We start from the raw sequence: 22,153 nt of genomic DNA on the forward strand, positions 1-22,153 counted from the left end.
TTCTACTCGATGGCACTGGTTTTATACGCTCTATTTTTTTCTGGCTTGCTGTAGTAATAATAATAATACTGTTTAAAAAAGAAACTAGCATCACAAATCTCAATTACAAATCAATTTTGGCACAGTACAGATATATTTTGTTCTGTTGTCCTTAATAAAGCCAACATGCATTGCCTTGTAGCCTAACCTGATACTTCAGTACTTGAGGCACAAAAGCCCCTTCTTTTTCCCATTTGGAGTAAAGCAATTACATACTGAAATGTCTTTATTCAATATTCAGAATAAAAAGCAGTGTGGTATCTGCTATATGGCTTTATATAAAAGAATGAATCCTACTATATTAATATATTTTTTGTTTTGTAATTCTTTTTTTTTTGTACATTACACAATTTTAAATACGCAGTGGTGTTCATCCATTTGTTTTCACAGAAGTGTTCAATGGAGCACTTAGAGCAATAACTCTAAAGAGAGAGATTACTTTGGATTCTATTTACAAACAACAAATTGGCACTTACAGAGTAAACGCATTAACTGGTGGCCCCTTATAACTTGCAAAGAAGAGAAACCCTGTTGTAATAATACATTTGACAACATTAACATATGTTTCCAGTTGGTACATTCTAGTAGAGGGTTTAGTTATTAAGAGAAAATCGTCTCCTCCTTTGTGAGTCTTACAACAGCGTGGTCTGCTAATCAAGTGACAGTAGAGGCTGCTGTGTGGTGTCGTCTTCATTTTTGTCATTGTGTTTTAACACCCCAGGATCCACTACGGACTGAGATCTGCAAATAGACAAAAAAAGGAATGTTTTTCAGACTATCAGCACAATCTTCTAAAAGTCCCTGGGGATAATGTCTTGACATTCAGTAATGTTTCTATCATTTGCAATGGAAAACATTTCAGCAATAATACATATTCATAACCTGGAAAAAGCAGTGAAAAGCTACTTCTACACAGTACGTGCTAGTTCCTCCATATTGATATGCATGTTGCTAGGCAAAAAGTGCTACTGTCGACTGGAAAGCAAACCTGACACAGGCTTCTTAGTAGAACATGGCATTTTGGCATATCAATAAACACATGCATAAAAATTGTTGAGAAGAGTTGTGCATAGTCTCATGTATTGCTCAACATATACATTTAAAATAGATGTAAACATTAACTCAAATTCAGGCTAACTGCATCATAAACAATTGTTCCCCTAAAATACTGCCATGCTAAAAATTGCCATGCTTTTCCCCCTAAAATACTGTACCTTTTGTCATCCTGTCTGCATCTCATTTCTGCTCATCTTCTGCAGCCTCCTTCAGATAATTCCTGTCTATATGCACTGACTGCAGTGTCAGCTGAATGCTATTGCTCTGGATCAGCTTCCTGACTGGAACAACAGCACACCATGCTGGCACAATGTATGTTGGGGCAACCATTCATATTCTCCATAAAGGTGGCCGTACACCTTACAACTATCGCACGACTTTCGTTGTGCGAAGGTTGTAAGGTGATTCAAATTTCATAAGACCTGCCCATCATGGACAGGCAAATCGTACTTGAGATCATCGCAAGTCCTCCCCGCTGAGGGGAGGGCTTGCAGATGATTGCAATGGTCAACGGGCAGTGTGCTCATGCGCATCTCGGGTCGTGCGGCTTTCGTCTTGCGATCACGCTACCAAACCAGCCAAAAATGGTACGGTTTTCGGCAGGTTTTCTAGCATGCTCGTTATACAAAAATCATACGACTGTACAGTAAATGTGGTCGCACGTTGCCCATCAACCTTACGATTATCGTACGATCGCGGGATCACACGCAATTATCGTACGATAATCGTCAGGTGTATAGGCACCTTTAGGGGTACATGTGACAAGGTGTCATGCAAGAGCAGTACTGGGAGACAGTTGTCAACTCATAACAGGAAGTGCCTGAACAAGGACCTTTATGACAGGATCACCAGGTATAACTTTAATGAAAGCTGCTTTATTTAAAAGATTAAAAACAACTTTTGGAACTACATTAACCTGTTAAGATTTGATCGTTAAGATACACGCCTATAGTGTGATCAAGGCATTCAACTGGCATTTTCAAAGCATTAAGGAGGCGTCAAAAACACTTGCAAAATTCCCTGCAAGTAGGGGAGTGTGTTAAAGGGTAAAGTGAGGTAGTAAAGGAAAGTGACTAGCAGTGGACCCACTTCTATTTTTTTGAAGGAGTCGCAATAGCTGAGCAGACTTGGGTCATGCAATTCTGGGTATTGCTCAACTGCTTGAATTAGCTATGCAACATTTATTTCAGACATGGCCAGTTATGATAGGTACTTGCAATGCCTGGCAGTGATATGGCTGGTACTGCTAAGCTGCCACTGGTATGGCTGCCACTGCTTTGGATGACACTGATAACAGCTGCCACTAAATGGTGGCATAGGTCAGGCTGTCACAGTTTGCAAGTACCAGGCTAGAAACTGTCCTCTTGCTGGCAAAACGCTGGCAGTGTGCAGACAGGAAGTGGCCTCTGCGCCTACTCTGTCCTCTCACTCTTTGATTCCCCAGTGGTTTCTGGGATTGCAAAACATCCTATGCCTCTCCTAAAACACCTGTGCAACGCTTCTTAAATGCCCAAAAAATGCTATAGGAGCACTGACGGAGCATTTGAGGGGCGTTTCAATATACTTCAATGGATGCATTATTCCAGCAGCAATGCCCCCAGAACACAACATGCATTTTATTTTTCAACACTCAGCAACACAACACAACACTAATGCCCATGTGTAAACAGCACTGGGCAGTTGATATGGCTTTATCCCACATTGGCATTAATAGGCAGCAGAGTGGCTTTAAAGTGCTTCTCCAATGTCTGGTTTTAACACACGTGTGAAAGAGACCCAGCCCTTGATCTAATCCACTGTTTAATTACACCCTCTCTCTTTTTATCATGTGTGCAGAGGATTCTAGGCTAATTAAACTTCTTCACAAAAAGAGTATTTCCTCATCCAACTGTCTTTTCCTTCCTAATAGAGTGCGGTAGAGGTGCAAATATTCATTCATACTACTTGAAACATAGCAGTCAACCAAACAAGGGTGGACAAGGACAAAAGGACATCATCATTAGCATACATGAGCGATGTCCCTTCTCAAGCTCCATTCACAAAGGAGTGGAACTGCTATAAACATAAACAATTTAATGTACATTGTTCAGACTTTTGCGGCAGCAGCATGGTACGAAACCGCGCGTCCCGCATAATAGTACAAGCACAATTTTCGGGCGAATTCCGTCCGACCATGGCTATAGTAATAGCCGCAGACAAGCGAAATCTGTGCAGTTGTAAGATCTTTAGCGTTTTTGCGTGCGCCGCACGGAAAACCGTGCAGGAAATGCAAACGCTATGTGTGAATGGAGCCTTACCCCATTTCTGTTCATTTATTTTATATACATGATTTACAATTCTAATTTTATTTTTAACCTAACCCTTCACAGTTTCTGGTTGCAAACATACATCTTAAAATGAACCTATCAGGATAGAATTGTGTTAGCTGCCATTGCTGATTTGTTTTTAAAGTTGCAAGTTCAGTGCTATTAAGAAGAGTGTCTAGTTATTCAAGCCAAGATAAGGATAGCATGGATCCTGGCTCTTGCACTTTGAAAAGCCAGTCAGCAATAGCAGATCCCTTGTTTATTTTCTCAAAGGTCCTTTTTTAAGTTGTATCTTTATTTTTAAGTTAAAAATAAAGATACAACTTTTTTAAGTTAACTTGAAAGATGTGGTGTCTCCAGAAAGCCTTGAACAAATCGGAGTGTGGAATAATAGTGCTTGAGGAATGACAGTTGCCATTTTTTAGTTTCATAGGTTGACAAGAAAACCCACATAATGAGACATGATGGAAATTGAAAGTAAAGCAAACCAATTCAATGGTCCAATGTGAGGATTGCAAGAGACGGTGTTGAGTCAAGCAGTTAGATGATATTGTGTAATTTTCTTTTCTATTTTAAAGTGAACCTAAAAGCATTTGTATTTTTATGTGAAGTGCATGTATGTTAAGTATTGTGAAAGTACAAAAGTTACAGGTATGTATTACCTCACACAGAGGTCACAGTACTCCCTCTGACAATGCCTTAATTAATTTTCTCTACAGAAAGACTGTGTCATCTTCATCCAAGCATCATCCATCGTCCATATAATTCCTGGACTGGCATGCTGGGTCAGATATGACATCATTTACATTACACCTTGTGCAGTTATTTATTGTGTTCACAAATGCCAGAATAGCCCTGCTTAAACCTCTACATTTACAATATTGCAGCCTGATAACTAAAGGAGAGGAGATTGAGAAAATGTTCCTCCTGCCTGCAGCAGACAAATGAAATCTTTTGCATGTAGGTAAAGTCACAGACTGGAGCTCAAGGACTGCTTTTTAATAATAACAGTTGCAACTTTTCTAAAAAAAAAAAATTGTAACTGTAAATTTTGATGTCAATTATTTCTCAATGTGGAGATGTAAATTTTTCCAAAAGGTCTGCTTTAAATATAATTTAACATACCTCTTCATGTTTTTAGGAGATAAATCTTTTTCCACATCCACTTTTGTTGGCATACTGTACGAGTCTACATTATATTCAGTTTCATCATCATACTCATGATCCAAAAGTGTTCTTGCCCATGTTCCCATGTCGTATGGGGGCAACATCCCTCCAAACTCAGAAGGTAGGATCTCTGGGTGGATCAGCTGATGCAAACTGTTAAGATTATTACCATGTAAAAATATCTGTAATATAAAAGAAGGTAATTAGGAGTTTGTTACTGGCATTTCGAATGATGTTTTATAAAATAATTTTCTTTTTCATTCCCCCTAAATCCCTGAGATTTAGGTACATACATTTTTATTTCCTATGATTTAAATATGAAGGAAAACTGGGTAAAGAGACATCCTGTAAATTTACCCAAATGCATCTTTTCCTTAGCCCAAGATACTGTATTTATACCAAAATATAATCAACGAAGCCTTCTGACTAAAAATATATCTCATAAGTCCAATTTAGAGGTTGGAGAGGTTAAGCTCCGGGTGAAAGTCTGTATTTTAATCGAAAACCTTATTTCCCCTTTTGATGTTTCATCAAGAAGCTCACAGGAAAAAAATAATATGTTTGTATAAATAGTGTTATTTTAAGATTTAAAAAAATCAGGTGTCAGAATTAGAAGGGACTTAGCATTATGATGCAATTTGCAAGAGTTTGCAAGTACAAAAATTCTGAATGACATGGCACACACTTGCTTAGGTTTTTGACACACATGCAGTAGGCACAAATGTTATCCACAGTACCTGGCATATTTTCTGGGAACTGGGAATTGATGGGGAAATTGGATATTTTTATTGATGTATTCATTGTTTTCTAATAAATTTGTTTTATGCATTTTTTATACTTTTTTCCTCATGAGACTATTTATACTTAGAGGTCTATTCACTAAGCTGCCGATGGCAGCCGAGTGAATAACCGACCCGAAGTGAAGTGAGCTGAACGCTGTTCGTCTATTCACTTCAGGCTTGTACAGCTGATTTCAGCCATATATCGGCTGAAATCAGCCGTACATCGGGTGGCTACGTGTGGCTTCGGGTCGGCAAAACATGCTCAGCATGTTCGTCCGACCTGAAGTGCAGAAGGAGTTCGACTCAGTCGAACCTCCGGCAGGCTACTGGCTGCTGTTTGGCCTATTCTCATAGATGCCGAACAACAGTGAGTTAATAGCTGCTGAGCTATTTACTGTGGTACCGAGCAAAATAGAAAAATAGTTAAAACGGTAGAAAAAAAATATAAAAAGATTGTGTGGAGCTAGCAGTGACAGCTAGCTCCGCCCAACTGTTTTCTATTGGCCGGGCGGTTCTGCTGCCGTCAAAAAAAAAATCACCATAGGAATGCATAGCTAGATTCCTATTGGCTATTTCACTTTGCAATAGCAAACTAGCTATTGCACCCGCCCTCTGCTGCTGTCAATTACCAGAGGGGGACCTGATGGAGAACTGCAGGTCCCCCTCTGCTGATTGACAGCAGCAGTGGGCGGGCTCAATAGCGAGTTTGCTATTGGCTATTGCAAAGTGAAATAGCCAATAGGAATCTAGCTATGCATTCCTATGGTCATTTTTTATTTTATTTATTCTGAGGCAGCCAATGGCTCCTATGTCAGAAGAAAAAAAAAACGAGCAGGGAAAGGTTTACTCTGCTCGATCGAGCAGAGTGAGCCTTTCTGGGAGAAAGTGTTTCTCTCCCTGGCGGCCAGGAGCCGTATTGGACTGCCAGAGCGTCCGGGAGAGTAATGACAGATGGTGTCCCTGGTTACCAGGTAATCAGGAACGCCATCTGTCATTACACACTGAGAACACTGAGAGGCCACTGTGATATCATAGCGGCCCCGCCGGGTTCTCACTGTGTAATGACGGTGTCCCTGGTTACCTGATAACCAGGGACGCTGATCTCTCCGCAAGTAGCCGGAGCCAGCCGTAAGATAACGGTTGGCCCCGCCCAGCTGTCAGAAGCAAGCTGTCGGCCGGCCTTCGGCTCAACTGAGCCAGTCGGCCAAAGTCAGGAGCTGTACGGGTTATAATGAATAGCCCGCACAGCAGCCCTTCGGTTCTGCTGAACCGAAGGGGTCCTGGGGGCGAAGCTAGCCGAAGAATAACCAGAAGCTACGGCTAGCCCTTTCGTCAGCTTAGTGAATAGACCCCTTAGTATCCACTACCTGCAATTACCATCAAGATATAGGTCACTATTGGAGTAATCTGCTGTTGCAAGAAAAGGCAGAGCAGTGCAAGATCAGCTCTGCCCTATTTAAAGATGCATGCAAGAGCTCACAGGAAGTACTGATGAAATCAAATATTGTTATTTACACTTTAAACACAGTGCAAAAGCTTTGTGTTGCAATGCGCAACAGAACTTTGTTTGTCCTTGTGTCAATGATAAACTTCAGTGTGTCTTCAGGTGCATTCCACCTGCTTTTGAGATCAATTTGAGATGCTTCTGTGATTATTTACATTCATTGACAGGTGCATGTGATCTGCTATTGACCCCCTTCTACCTGCATTTGACCTCATTCTAAGCTCTATCAACATGTCTTGCATAGGGAAAGAACCCGTTCCAACAGGAACAAAAACCTATTAACATTGGCCTTTACTGTGCAGTGTTTAGAAGGACTAGGAACCCAGGAGGTAACAAATTCAATTTCTGGCATTAGCTCTGGATGGTGGCTGTCAATAATAACCACGAGAATCTGCAGTATTGGGACAAAATAGCGTAGAAGCCAGATTTTTTTCAGTTGTTCATCGTGTAGTAAGTGTACATGCATAGAACTGGATTGCATAAAAAAATTGTGTAAATAAACCTGTCCTGAGCTAGAAATTGATGTATCTTCTCCAAGCCCTGGGCTGGCTGTCATTACCCAAGAAATGCATTTTTAGGATCTTTATGCACTTACTAGCAAAATGCATGTAGGTTCCATAGGTTCAATCTGCTTGATATGTAAAGGACAATTAAGATTGCAATACTTTATTCCACTCCTAGGGTATACAACTAAAGCTGCAGTAAAGCATCACTGTCACCAAATAATATTGTCTAATAAAGTGCCTTTATTTATATATGCTTACCACATATGCATGCGGACTAGCAAAAGTCACAGTGGCAAGGATTTTTAATAAATATAGTGCTACCATGGGTGCATGCAGTGTCATTTTTACAGGGCAGCTTTGTTTGCCTGTAACTGTGAGAAAAATATAAATAAAGACTTGTGATATTAAAAAAGAATTAATAAAATTATTATTATTGCGTGCACTAATCATATACAGTTAACAGAATACAATGGTTTTTTTTTCTAATAGCATGCAGTCTTGAGCATCAAGAAAAGTAAAATTTGGTGTAAGAAGGAGAAAGTGCAGGCAGCTCCTGGAACAGTAAAGATGGATGCGACATGAGTTATCACCTTCAAAAAAGGAAACCGTGGGTATTCTGTGCTGTATTTATGCACCTGGTAAAGTTTCCAGCTTCCAGCATTAAAAAGGAATGACCAAAAATATAAGGTTTATATGATACCTCAACACTTTTTATAGGCTTAGTCCCAGTGCTGAAAACTACCCTTACAACTCTCACCACTTACAAAGAACCTTCAGAGCATATGTGATTTTACTGTAAGGTATCAAATGTTCATAGTTCTTTTCTGTTAGCAAAAGCTTCCTAGCAGCTGGTATAATGGGTACAGTGTAATAACTATAGCTGTGCAAGCCACACATTCTCAAAATGATTTGGCAGATCCAAATTACTATTCTGCTGCTTCAAGTAAAAATGAAAAGCCACAATATCAGCCATGCTTGCATACTATATTAGTGTGTTCTTCCAGCCCCCATTTTTTTTCTACATAATATATAACCTCTAATAACCACTGATATTATGGCTAGGTCCTACTTCTTTTTATATCCCTTGGCAATTGATTGTTGATTCTGTCAGTTTCAGGGTTCATTTTCTGGTGGAGGGCCGACAAAGCTTTATAGCCACCAATGAAATTCCTGGCCACCATTCAAATTGCCTCTGTGTTTTTGGCCCTGCATTGTGCCCAGTGAATACAATCCCCTACAGCTCCACCCCTCAGGATATTGTAATCGGCTGTAAGTGTAATGCAGTGCTACTACAACAGTAGGACGCTTGTCCTGACATTATTCCTTCCTGCTGCACCTGTCAGTGTTGTTGGCTTTACAGTCATTCTACACTTCCTCCCTGCCTTTACTTTAGAACCTGTTAAATTCCCTACCTGCTGCTTGCAGTAAGGGTTTAAAGTCATGTGACCACACATGTGAAGCTTTTTTCCAAACGTTTCATAAAGAAAATGACAAAGTGCCATTGGTGCTATTAGTTGTAGTGTGCCTTTCCATCTACGTTAAAGCCCATTTCCACCTTTGCAGAGGTATTTAAAAAAAACATATGCCAGCAATGTACACCGAGAGAACATGAAGCAGGCATATGCAGCTGATATATATATGAACACAGAAACTTACATTTTTTGTTAGCTTTCCTCTTCATATCTGCATGGAAATGTCTGCCTCTGTGCTATGCAGAAAATGTGTGTATACCCCCCCCCCCATAATACAGTGTTTTATGTGTAAAGGCAGAGCTGGTGTTTACTGATCATGTTACAATGGGTGACGGGGAGGGGGTAGCTGATTACAGTCTGACACCCTAGTGTCAGATTGATTTTCCTGTGGATAAACTTTTGGATTTTTAGGCTTCAGGCCTAACAAAACCTTAATAAATAATGAAGAAAGCCTGCAATAAGAATGTCCACATGTACACATCATCATTGCACCTCTACATTATCACAATAAATGCTAATAACTTACGTAGGTGGAAATGGACTTCAGGTAGTGGTATCGTAAGGGAATGAAAAAAAAAACTGATTGTTTTATACAGCGCACGTTTTACTTTATAAGGTGATATAATAAAGTTACCCTTTTCCTTGTCTTTTCCTTTAAGAAGGGCCGAATAACTGTGTATAAGGCATGAATATACCATGGCTGATTGACAAAATGGATCCCCCCAAATCGAGCTGGAAAGCTATCCTGAAAAATAGAATAAAATGTACTTATGTAAAAAAGAACAAGACAAAAAGCATAACACGTTTAAGATACTTGCTTGAAGCTGGAGTCCAGGAAATAAAAAGAAATCTACAATTTATTCCAGCTTTGTAATTGAGTTTTTACTAGAGAGGAACAGCAGGGTAATCCAGGGAGCTTCTATCTAACTTGATGACAGCAGTAAAGAGCAGAGTAAGCAGCATGATGACCTTATCAGTGTAGTGATGTTCCTACATTGCATACTCATTAGGCTATAGGTTTGTGACCATGCTGTATTGCTTTTTTGGATCAGAAGAAGTTAGTAAGGTCACTAACCTCGCTATCAAAACCCTTTGTGGGACCCCATTTGGGCTCTCAACCTACAGGTTATGTACCTAGGTGATAGATGGTCACCTTATACTGTACACAGGAACATATAGAGAAACACTGGCAGATGACAAGTCACTTAACTGCAGGGTAAGGATGGATGAGCATCTTCTAGTAGGAGATCTAAACAACAGCGTAGAAATATATGTCCACTGTCCTATAAAAACAGCTTGAATGGAGTTGATTTTTAAATAGTAAAGATAAAACCTGAAACCACATTCCTTGTTCATATATATCTGTAAAATGTGTTTGCCTTTGAACAACCTAGAAAATAATCTACAATAAACCTCCAGTAAATTAAAATCTGTTTTTATGTATAATTTACTCTTGCCTTTGGGTTTCCTCTGAGCGTGTTGTGTGCAGCCTGTAAATAAATTGCTATTTTTGTCTTATCTAGCTCACTTCATCTGCCCTTTGTTGCTAAATAAATGGCAATGAGTGCGAACAAACTGAAACGTGTAATTAAAGACATCGTTCTCTAAATATATATTTAAACAGCAATTAAGAGGCAAACATTGACTTAAGAAGTAAAAATGTGTCCTGTGGGTATAAAATTAAGACATTTTAGTTCATACCAATTTTAAACCAGATATTGTTCTTTTGAATAACAAGAAATTTCCGCGCTCTGTCTGAAATATTTTACAAAAGATACAGCCCTGAAAATACATCAAAAGAAACAATTGCAAATAAGTATTTCTAAGTGAGGGAAATTGAAAGCTTCAATAAAAAACTGGTAAAAATACCAGCCGGAAAGTATTTCTAGTAAGAAGTCAGTCTGGGGACCTTTCCTTGAAGGAAACCTTTACTGAGGGATATATTTGGGAAGTCAATGCAAACCTCCCAAAAATGCTGGTTGCATGGCAGATATGCTGATCCACTGACTTGGCATGACTGATGTGGTGAGTGAAGTCAAAGTAAAGTGTAAATTCTTGATTTGCATACTTATTCCAGATTGCATACTCAAGACATTAAGGTAAGGAAACTATTATTTGTTGAATGTCAGATCAGCAATGGCAACCTCCATTTTCCTGTTAACTTAGTTTGCCTTTAAAGCCCAACTCCGCCCTCCCACCCTCTAGTCCCCTTCTTCGCCTGGATTCCCTCCAACCCTGTATGCATTTTGTTTACCTATTTTATATAACTTTTTTTCTGATGTTTTTAGGCAGGTCATGTGATATGCAAGGTCCTATTTTCTAGTTGCTTCTTCCCTGATGCCAGATGGTCTTTAATGTTACGTCTTTGTTCTCTACATCATTGAACCGAGAGTGCAGAATGCTGCTATGAAGCCCCCCAAGGGGCAGGTCCATAATGACATGCACTCAAGTTGGCTGAGCATCATTCAACCTGGAAAACTGGCAACATCTAGTAGCGGACAGAGCTATTAGAGCTTTTTTATTTTTTTTATAATGGCTGGATCACTAAGAAAAATAAAATAAAAATGGAGTTGGGTTTTAAGGTGTCCCCTAACTTCAGAGAAAGTTTGCCCAATCTGGCTCACTAAGGTTGGATCAGGAAATGTTTATATGTCTGTAGCTGTGAGCTGACTATGGCACACATCTTCCTGCCTGATCTGTCTTTGGGAGAGGTCACTGACCAGGTTAGATTTTTATTAGCCGTTCATTATTGTTTTCATCCATTGGATGTCAATATGCATGTTTCTCCCACTGTGGCAAACACTCGGTTACCGTGTAAAGGTGCAGATCCTTGCAAGGATACAGCATCTTTTAGCATGCAAAAGGTCTCTATAGGTGTGAAATTAACTGCCAGTTGGGTGTTGCCCACAAACCAGTCATTGCTCTATCTCCAGGAGACTAATTTTCTGCAGGAGCATCATGTGGGTACAGACACATGAGGTGAATGTTTGCCTTGGCCTGTCTGGCCTTACAAACAGGTGTACTGGTCCAAAGCCGACTGGGGGTCAAGGCAGACCAAATAGCTAAGAGGCTGAGTCTGTCAAATCTCTCCATTTTATGCTTAATCTCACATCATATTATTTTGTTTTAATAAGATCTTCTCTACTGACAGTCAGCTAAATGAAATACATATATGGAGAAACACTTAAAAATACATTTAGATTTAGGACTAAATACCATACAAACATGAAATGTATAAATAGGAGCTGTGTTCCACCTGTTCATTCATGAATTTCTGAATGGGGAGTAGCACTCCCTATGATATATTTCTATATGCTTTATAGTTATAAAACTGTATTAGTAAATTACATACTATATATAGAATTTGACAAATGATTTACATAGAATAATGAAAATTAGAAAAGGAATAAGGTATCACTGAGGAAAGCTGATTACAGTTATGCCCCAGCGGTTCAGCTTAAGCTTAGCTTCATTTTCAGAACATCTATACAAAACCGATAAGCTCTTCTTTAGCCCCAAGATATGGATCAGCTCCAAGATCCTGAATGGGAAACTTACCAGTCCAAATTTTTACTATATTGCTGCAGCAGTATGCAAACCAAAGATGGCTTTCAAGTGCTTCTAGGCACAACTTCGATGAATTCACAAATGTAAGAATGTCAATGTCTACTAAATTTTGCAATGTTTGTTCAGATCATATTTTTTAAGTCAGATTTTTTTGTTTTCTATTTTTCTTCCTTCACATTTTTTTCTCTATAATTTTTGCTGCAAGCCAATGTACAGAAGTCCATCTTTTCTCTTACTAAAAGAGACAGAGAGAGAAACAATTTCTAAAGGCAAAGCAGATTTAGATAAGCTATGGATATCAACTACTGGGAGTTGATATTTTTGTCTCCCATCCACATCACCTTGACTATGGCTGTGGGTGACATCATATGAATTCCAATGCTCTGTGGCAGACACAAGAGCCCAAACACAGGGGTCTATTCACTAAGCTGCCGAAGGATCTAGCCCTAGCTTTGGTTGATCCTTCGGCTAGCTTCGACCCCCAGGACCCCTTCGGTTCAGTAGAACTGAAGGGCTGCTGTTCGGGCTATTCACTATAGACCATACAGCTCCCGAAGTTGGCCGAGCGGCTCAGTCGAGCCAAAGGCATATGCCTTGGCTCGACTGAGCTGAGGTGAAAGCCGAAGCTGGCCGACAGCCTGCTTCTGACAGCTGGGCAGAGCCAGCCGTCTTCTCACGGCTGGCTCCGGCCACTTGCAGAGAGATCAGCATCCCTTGTTACCAGGTAACCAGGGATACCATCTGTCATTACATAATGAGAACCCGACGGGGCCGCTATGATATCACAACGGCCTCTCCGGGTTCTCAGTGTGTAATGACAGATGGCGTCCCTGGTTACCTGGTAACCAGGGACGCTATCTGTCATTACTCTCCCGGATGCTCTGGGAGTCTAATAGGGCTCCCGGCTGCCCAGGAGAGAAACACTTTCTCACGGAAAGGTTTACTCTGCTCGACCGAGCAGAGTAAACCTTTCCTTGCAATCTGTTTTCTTTTTTTTTGCTGACATGGGGCCGCTGGCCGCTCTGTCAAAAAAATTAAAAATCCAGCATACAAATGCATAGCTAGATTCCTATTGGCCATTTCACTTTGCCAATAGCAAACTAGCTATTGCACCCGCCCACTGCTGCTGTCAATCAGCAGAGGGGGACCTGCAGTTCTCCATCAGGTCCCTTTCTGGTGATTGACGGCAGCAGAGGGCAGGTTTTGCTATTGGCTATTGCAAAGTGAAATAGCCAATAGGAATCTAGCTATGCATTCCTATGGTGTTTTTTTTATTATTCTGACGGCAGCAGAACCGCCCGGCCAATAGAAAACAGTTGGGCGGAGCTAGCTGTCACTAATAGCTCCGCCCAATCGTTTTCTATTTTATTTTTCCACTTTTTTAACAGTTTTTCTATTCTGCACGGTACCGCAGAGGTACCAGGCAGAATAGCCAAGCCAAATGCCGATGTACGGCTGATTTTAGTCGGTGTGAAATTAGCCGTACGAGTCTGAAGTGAATAACCAAACAGAGTTCGGGTCACTTCACTTCGGTTCGGTTATTCACTTGGCTGCCTACGGCAGCTTTGTGAATAGACCCCACAGTCTTAGTCTCCACTCCACAATTAATCACAGTCAAAGAAGAAAGTAGCCGCACTGCAGAGTAAAAAGCTGTCATCATAATAAGACTGGATGTGGGCAATAGCCACAGCAAACTCTCATATTGACCAAATATATAGACATACATTTAAAAATAATTTTTTAAAAGAAGATCTTGTTGACGTCTTATTTCAATAAGCCATAGTCAATAGATCTGACTGCTGGACTTTTTTGTCTAATTTATATGGACATGAAACTCCACCTTTGTGGACCTCTATGGACCTCTGCTCCATTGAAAATTGAGTCTTTACTTAAGTCAGTGCATTTCTGTCACTGTGTACACATGACTGCTGTGTCATGCAGGAACCTCCATTCATCGCAGAGGTTAAAGGAAGCTCAGTCAGTCATTTCCATTAAAAACTGTCAAATAATTTACTCCATGATCACACTATTACAAAGGGGTAACCACAACAGTGCAATTGTCATGTCTCTAGGAACACATTTTTCACAGTTTCTTAGGTGAGATGGTAATATGTAGACTTTAGCTTATTATTTTACCTTTCTCAGTCCACTAGTCAGTGTTAATCTTTATAAGCCTAATCAACAGGTTCTTTCTAAAAACTAGAATTATTTTCCCACAGCCATTCACAGCCACATATTGTATTCAACATTTCAGGGCATGTTTAAATTTGATCGGCTGTCGAGGGAGAAAAACTCAAATTCCTACAAAGAAGATGATTTTAACTCAAGCCTTGTGTATTCCTAATGAAAGTGTATGAAGAAACAAAACTTTTTTTTTTTTAGTTTTGGACAGAGCTGTGAAGGATTAGAATGGTTTCCATTGTCTCCTGTACAGAAAGTAATAGAGAATCCAAAATGCTGGAGTTCTCATAGGAACAAAAGGCAAGATGAGATCATCCAAAGGGGAAACCTGTTCCAGTGACAACAGTCTAAAAAGATAATCTCTTATTACTTTGGTCACATTTCTTTTTACTCTGTTGTATCTTAGGGACAGGAAGTGAAAGGAAATCTCCCTAATGGGAAACAAACAGCAAAAAAAAAAAACTGACCAAAAAAGCTTACTATTTCCTTCTCTATCTGAGCGTAAAACAAAATGTTTTGACTTTACATCCACTTAAAGTTTTCTGTGACACCCCCCTGACCCTGGGTAACATTACAATCACAGTATACCATATTTTCAATCTGAAATTTGAAGGATATAGAATTGAGTGACACCTCTAGGGTCAGTTTATTTTGCAGATTAAAGGCCATTGTTGTTGTGAGGTGATGTCTGAAACTCTATAGGCATCCTTATGGATGTGAAGGTTTAAAGTGTCAGTGGTTAAACATTTTATGTTGGAAAGCCATTGCACTTAGTCCTATATGAGCTACAGGCAAATAATAAATAAAATCATATCCTTATAGCAGATCCTTGTCTCTCCTTTATTAATGACAAATTCACATAATATGAAATTAAAGTTACCTTCCATGTATAGCACTCTAGTTTTCCAAGCTGTTGGTCCAGTTTCATTGTCACTACTTCCTCCTAATGAATATGCACTACATAGTATGAGATTAAGGGGGTGATTTACTAACCTAAACACACGCACGCACCAGGTGCGTGTGATTTTCACACAGCAAAACGTATTTATCAACCAAAAAGTCTCTAAAAGCATATTTTCACTAATGCCATATATGGAAAAATCATGCACATGATGCATATATAATGCTGCTTCACAGTTTAGACAAAAATAGTTAGCTCATGCATTTACATTCCTGCATTCATCAACGCAAGCAACACAACATAGAGCTAATTTACACAACATCACCTTGCAATTCATGCTTGGCTTTGCACAACACACCTGCTGGGTGTGTACACACTACAAAGGTGTTTAGATTCCACCTATAGATCATGCTGGGAGGGAACACACTACAGAGGTGTATACATGTTCGTGGTGTGTTTATAAGGTTAGTAAATCAACCCCTAAGATTCTCAAAAATCCTTCATTGGAACAGTATAACCGTAGGGGGTAAAGTGAGGGGGGTTTAAAGCAAAACAAAACAAAAAAGTTACCCTAATCAGTGTGTAGCACAGAAGGTATTCACGTCTCATTCCTCTACATATGCCAAAAATAAGAGGATTATTTCTAATTCCATTACAGTGTGTGGAGAAATGCAAATTATTGCTTTTCGCCCCTTCAGCTAGATGCACATCCAGAATCGCTGCTGCAAAGTGCAAATATAGTCTAACATTATAGAGCCATTTATTCTAAACTGCATACAGCTATTTCAGACTATTTGGGCATCATCAGTGCAATGTGTGTAAACGCTTCTATGGAGTGTGTGTATGGCTTCTATGGAGTAGGGCTTGGAACTCATTTAGACAATATAACCATACAGATTATGGTGGGAAGAGATTAAAATAATCAGAGCGTCCTTGCTCTCATCAGTGCATAGCACAGTAGAGCTTTCTCAAACAGAAGTTAATTACATGTGGCCAAAGGGGGGAAAAGCAATGATTTGCATGACTCTGCCCACTGCTCTAAAATGAGGAATAATGTTCTTATATTTGGTATATATGATTCAATGCGACATGTGAATACCTTCGTTTTAAGAGGGCTCTACTGTGCTATGCACTGATTAGAGTGAGGGCTTTTTGATTGCTTTATTTCCTCCTCACCATATTCTGTATGTTTATACTCTCCAGTCGAGTTCCTAGCCCTACTCCATAGAAGCCATACACTGAACTAATTATTTTAAGAAGGCTCCACTGTGCCCTGCAGAATCATTCCATAAAATTCTCAATGATCTCTTTAAGGGAAATCAATACTGAGAGAAATATAAAGGCTCAAACTGCTGACGTCCTCTTGAAAATGCTATCTGCCTAGATGAAGCGTAAGAAAATCAGAGTGTTAAACTCCTGATCTGCATACTTGTTTTGGGTCAGTTACTCCAAAATTACTGAAACTACTGATCCAGTATGGAAAACAAGCAACTAACATTTTAAGGAGAGATCATCAATGGTAGTCTTCATATTTCCTCAGTGTAAGCGTCCTTAAATTTCAACTGGTTATTGATTAATTATATACTGTAAGTGTTGTTTTTCCTTGTAATGTCTTTATCCCTGTAATCTGAGCTCTTCTCAGGTTATACTGACTAGATAACATGTGCTTCATTGTGACTAATGCATATGGAAATCTGTGTACACTGCAAGTGATATGGAAGAAGCCAGAGGAAATGTTGAAGCATATCAAAGACATGGAAGGTTTATTCGGGAGGACATCCTTTCAAGAGACTGTCACTAGGCTTAATTGATGACACATGAAGCTATTAGAAACCGACAAGAGAAAATGTCACTAAGTCATTTTGGTGCCTCTTTAGAAATCGATCTGTCTGTGAGATGACAAACTACATTTTAGCTTGCACTACATGAGGGAACATCGGCAAATGAGCTATGTGCTTTTTTAAACCAGGTTCCAAACATAAGAACGAAAACCTATGATTTTATTAATTACAAATACAAAAAAAAAGATGGCAAGCAAGCATCACAAAAAAAGTATTGTCACAAATCATGCATTGCTGCTACAGATATAAGCTAAGATTTATCATTTACACAGTTTAGCATTAGACTGATTTTAGCTCAGACCCAGCATCAAACATATTATAAATCCCAGGAAAAGAAACCAAAGTAGAAGAAAATATTTGCATTTACACACAAACACTATAGTGACATGGGCTCAAAGGAAGAATAAAGCCCTCCACGAAACCTTTGCAAGCGCAGTAACACTAAGGCTAAGTTTACCTTTTGGACCATGCTTCATCCGTATTCAGGGTGTAACAAGAAAAATGGTCACAGCTAGGGATGCACAGATACTTTTGGAGTACCAGTGCAGATACTTGGCATTTTCATGAGAACTACCAGGGTTGCAGTGGTTGTAGCTGGGACCTACGCCCTTGGAGCCGGTCCCGGGATCCAAGATGGGGCAGCGGATCCCGGGATTCAAGGTGAGGGGTCAGGGGGGGGCACGCGTTTTTCACTACCTGGGCTTAATCATAGAGCCTCTATGATTAAGCCCAGGTGGTGAAAAACGCTTGAGGGGCATTGGCGTGGTGTGGGAGACGTTTATGGTCATGTACACAGTGTCCATTGTTCTCTTGGATTTACTTTTTTGGAACCTGCTTGGATTATTTCAATAAACTTTTGGATTGCACTTCTTCTGGTTTTGTGCGGCTGATCTTTTGAAGATGTGTTTGAACAAGTGAGAAGCGCACTATAGCCTGCACCCAGAATATGGACTGACTGCAACAGAAGTTAGAATGGAGCGGTGAGTCTATGAAGCTTTCTTGAATACAAGCCCCAATAGTCACCGTGGCAGAGGGACTTGCCATGGTTCAGTGATCTCACTGCACTGCACAATTCATTCTTCCTCCCATCCTTGTTACTGATTATCAATACCTCCGCAGGAGCCAGAGCACCCACAATCCATTATCATGGCTGCAATGCTCTGCTGACTCCAATGCAAAAAAAGAATAAATGCACATTTTTATTTTGTTAAGAAGTATGCATATATTATTTTTTACAAAATGTATTTTTCTTGTGCAAAGTACAGTGGACATTTCTTAAAAGAGAAGGTACCTGTATGTCTCACTTTCATCACAAACCCCAAACTTGAGACATGTATTCTTCATGGTATCGAGTCATGCTCCAAGCCCAATACCATAGAGGCTTCCATTCACTGAACTGATCAGGTCCTTAAAAACACTGGGGGGGAATTTATCAAAACTGGAGCAGACAAAATCTGGAGCAGATTTGCATGGCAACCAATCAGCTTCTATCTCTCATTTTCAAATCCAAACTGAGCAAACTGAAGAGGGATGCTGATTGGTTGCCACGGGCAACTGCTCCAGTTTTTGTCTGCTCCGATATTTATAAATTCCCCCCACTGTGTCTAAGTCCTGCATTAAAAAAATACATATAAAAGCTTTGGTACTTCAATATTAGGTGACCTGTCCAGGGTCTCCTGGAATCTGCATCGCCTTCTGTCTAGGTATAAAAATTGTGTACTTCTACAGGTGTGGCACCGAGTGTAGGTAGATGAAATTAAGCACTGTGAGGGGAATTTATCAAAACTGGAGCAGAGAAAATCTGGAGCAGTTGCCTGTAGGCAACTGCTCCAGATTTTCTCTACTCCCATGTTGATACATTCCCCACACTGCATTTAAAGCCACAACTTTTTGGATAGAAAAAGGAAGGGTTAAAATATTTTTTTTTCTTTTCTGCTTGCGTCCCACTGGGGAGATTTCCCTTCACTTCTTGTTTCATAGACACAACAGAAAGTAAGAGGATATTTCTCCGTAGTGAAAGAAGTTTTATCTTAGTTGTCATAGTATTAAGTATCTCAATTGGAAAAATTACCCAATGACAACAAATATTTCCCCTTAGCATCAGTTTTTATGGAAATTGTCACTAGAACAAATAGAAAGACTGCATCTCTCCATTGGTGACACAGACAGCAATAAACATTTGATGGGGTTGCAAACTCCTCCCACCCCTGTTTATTGGTAATTAAAAACATTTTGGCTTTAAATACATTTTAATCAGCAGCTACAATTAAAATATATTTCATCAGGTAAGACTCAATAGGGAAATGAGCTTTGTCCACCTTAAACACACCAGAGAGATGCTTGCTGGATAAAGCTGCTCCTTAGACCTACCAGGCAAATCAGCAACAGAAAGGTATTTAGACAGCATACTGCATTTAAATCTGAGATCCGGGCAAACAGCTAAATACACAGATAAAATACATATAAGGAACATGTTTACCAACCAAAGGATTTGTACCTTTGTCCATCCAGTCCTGATATTTACATCGCTCTGCTATGCAGCACAGCCCTATCTGGCAGGGCCTGATTTTTGTCTGATGCCCTTTAGTATTACTTAAAGGTACCTTCTCCACTTTGTGACTAGACAGTAATAGATGGAACAGCAGGCTGATGTTGGTATGCTCCTTGTACTGAAGCACACGTGATTGTCTTCTTGTATTGCTTCTGCCTTGCCCAGTCTGAGTCCTTCTGTGTAGGGACTGCAGGAGGCCAATACCAAGTCAAGTGCAGGTACTTACACTGCTTGCATTTAGAAACACATTTAAAGGTCCAAAACTAAAATTGAATATGCTTCTGCCTTGTAGCACTGGGGGGTCCCTGGTTTGAATCCTGGCTAGGTCACTATCTACAAGGAGTTTGCATGTTCTCCCTGTGCTTGCCTGGTTTTCCTCTAGGTGCTCCAGTTTCCTCCCACACTCCAAAGGCTTGCTGATAGGTTAATTGGATCCTGTCTAAATTGGCCCTGTATGTATGCATGTGAGATAGGGAACTTAGACTGTAAGCTCCTTGAGGGCAGGGACTGCTGTGAATGTGCAGTATATAAAGCATTGTGCAAATTGTCAGTGCTATATATAAATACCAATAATAAAAAACAATAAATATGTATTTTTACATTGAATGTCCATATGTTCTATCCCACTCCTAATAACTCTATTGATCTAGAAGTTTGTAAACTTACTTTTTGAAGATGCCCATAGGATGTACTTCCTCAGTACACTGACTCAAATATGCATTTCACAGAGCCTGCATTCTGAACTACATCTCAATGTCTGAACAATGTAACATTATCATTGCTTGCTGGAAGTAATGCATGATGGGATATGGAGTCTTGACAAATTGAGATTGCATCAAATCAAGCAGCAGGGAAAGATTTGCAAAGCACACTGGGAATCCAGGAAGTTGTTGAAAGTGATGGGCAGACAGAAGGCAGCACTCCAAAAAATAGATTTTTTTCAAGTAAGCTTTGATTGCATTATGAAAAACAACTATAATTTGTATTCCTATTACAGTGCTGATGTTATAACTGGATGGGATATGCTGGGACTTTACAACTCCTTTAATGATGCATCATTAAATACAGAGCTGAATTCATTTGTGTCTTCTATATATGGCCGAATTTCAGCTTTAACTCAAGTAAATTCCAAGTAATTCATTTTCATCTTCTATATCTCCAGAATACTGCAGTAGCTCAATAAAGTCTAGCTAAAAAGAACAAGGAATATTCTCATTATGTTCCTCATGTATACCAAAAGAGCATTTGGATGAAGTAATCACAATTTCTATCCCTTAGGAAACCACTGTGGAAGATTTTTTATTTTCTTCCCCAAATGTACCAGAATGACTTCCTCTCATTCTTCCTCTCACACTAAATCTTATCTTTTAAATGGCAAAGATCAGGCTGCATTTAAAAAGTTCCTTTTTTAAATACCAAGAAGAAATGTGATGAACAAAAACTGCAAGAAGTCTATTGAAAATGCTTTAAATCAATTTCCTACAAGCGCCTGTGACTAAAATGGATAAAATAATTGCCCAATTTGTTCATTTGGTGGCGACGGGTGCAATTTGCTTTCATGGAGATTAATGTACAACATTTAAACTTCAAAACCCCCGTTAGGAAATATTTTGTGATTTATAACTGCTATTTTAATCCATATTGGGAATTGGCAATTGCAGATAAAACAACAGGAATATTTCATCACTGTGTTAGCAGTGGTATAGGAAAATACAGATTTGGGTTTGAGACAAAAAGTTCTATTACATTGTTCATTTAAAGGTTATCTATGGTCAAGAAATAAATATGTATTTGTACATTGAGTTTCTATAGGTTCTATCGTTCTCCTAATAACCACATCCATCTAGAAGTTTGTAAACTTACTTATTGAAGATCCCCATAGGATGTACTTCCTCAATGCACTGACACAATGTCACTCAGCGCTGTGAATATGTACTTCCTTGTGTCACAGCTCACAGAGCCTGCCTTCTAAACAACAACTCAATGTCTGAACAATGTAACATTATAACTGCTTGCTGGAAACAATGCATGATGGGATATGTAGTCTTGAGAATCGAGATTCCATCACATCAAGCAGCAGGGAAAGAGATCCAGAGCACACTGGGAATCCAGGAAGTTGGTGAAAGTGATGGGCAGACAGAAGGCAGCACTCACTACATAAAACTGAGTCTATCTAGTAAGCTTTGATTGCATTATGATAAACAACTACAGTATGTATTCCTATTACAATGCTGATGTTATGACACGATAGTGCATGCTGGAACTTTAGTCTTTCTTTCT

General features: G+C 39.5%; 1 protein-coding gene across 1 annotated transcript in view; it reads right to left on the reverse strand.

Moving 5' to 3' along the window:
- Positions 1 to 304: 304 nt before the first annotated feature.
- Positions 305 to 22,153, reverse strand: part of CLVS2 (clavesin 2) — a 55,026-nt gene continuing 33,177 nt past the window's right edge. Inside the window, exons 3-5 of the mRNA XM_018565777.1 lie at positions 9,467 to 9,577; positions 4,527 to 4,750; positions 305 to 780 (exon numbers count right to left, since the gene is read on the reverse strand). Of these exons, the coding sequence (XP_018421279.1) occupies positions 690 to 780; positions 4,527 to 4,750; positions 9,467 to 9,577 (426 nt within the window). The 3' untranslated portion in view covers positions 305 to 689. The remainder of the gene's footprint in view (positions 781 to 4,526; positions 4,751 to 9,466; positions 9,578 to 22,153) is intronic.

This window comes from Nanorana parkeri, unplaced genomic scaffold, assembly GCF_000935625.1.
Source record: "Nanorana parkeri isolate BGI_ZX_2015 unplaced genomic scaffold, ASM93562v1 scaffold886, whole genome shotgun sequence".
NCBI classification, from domain to species: Eukaryota; Metazoa; Chordata; class Amphibia; order Anura; family Dicroglossidae; genus Nanorana; species Nanorana parkeri.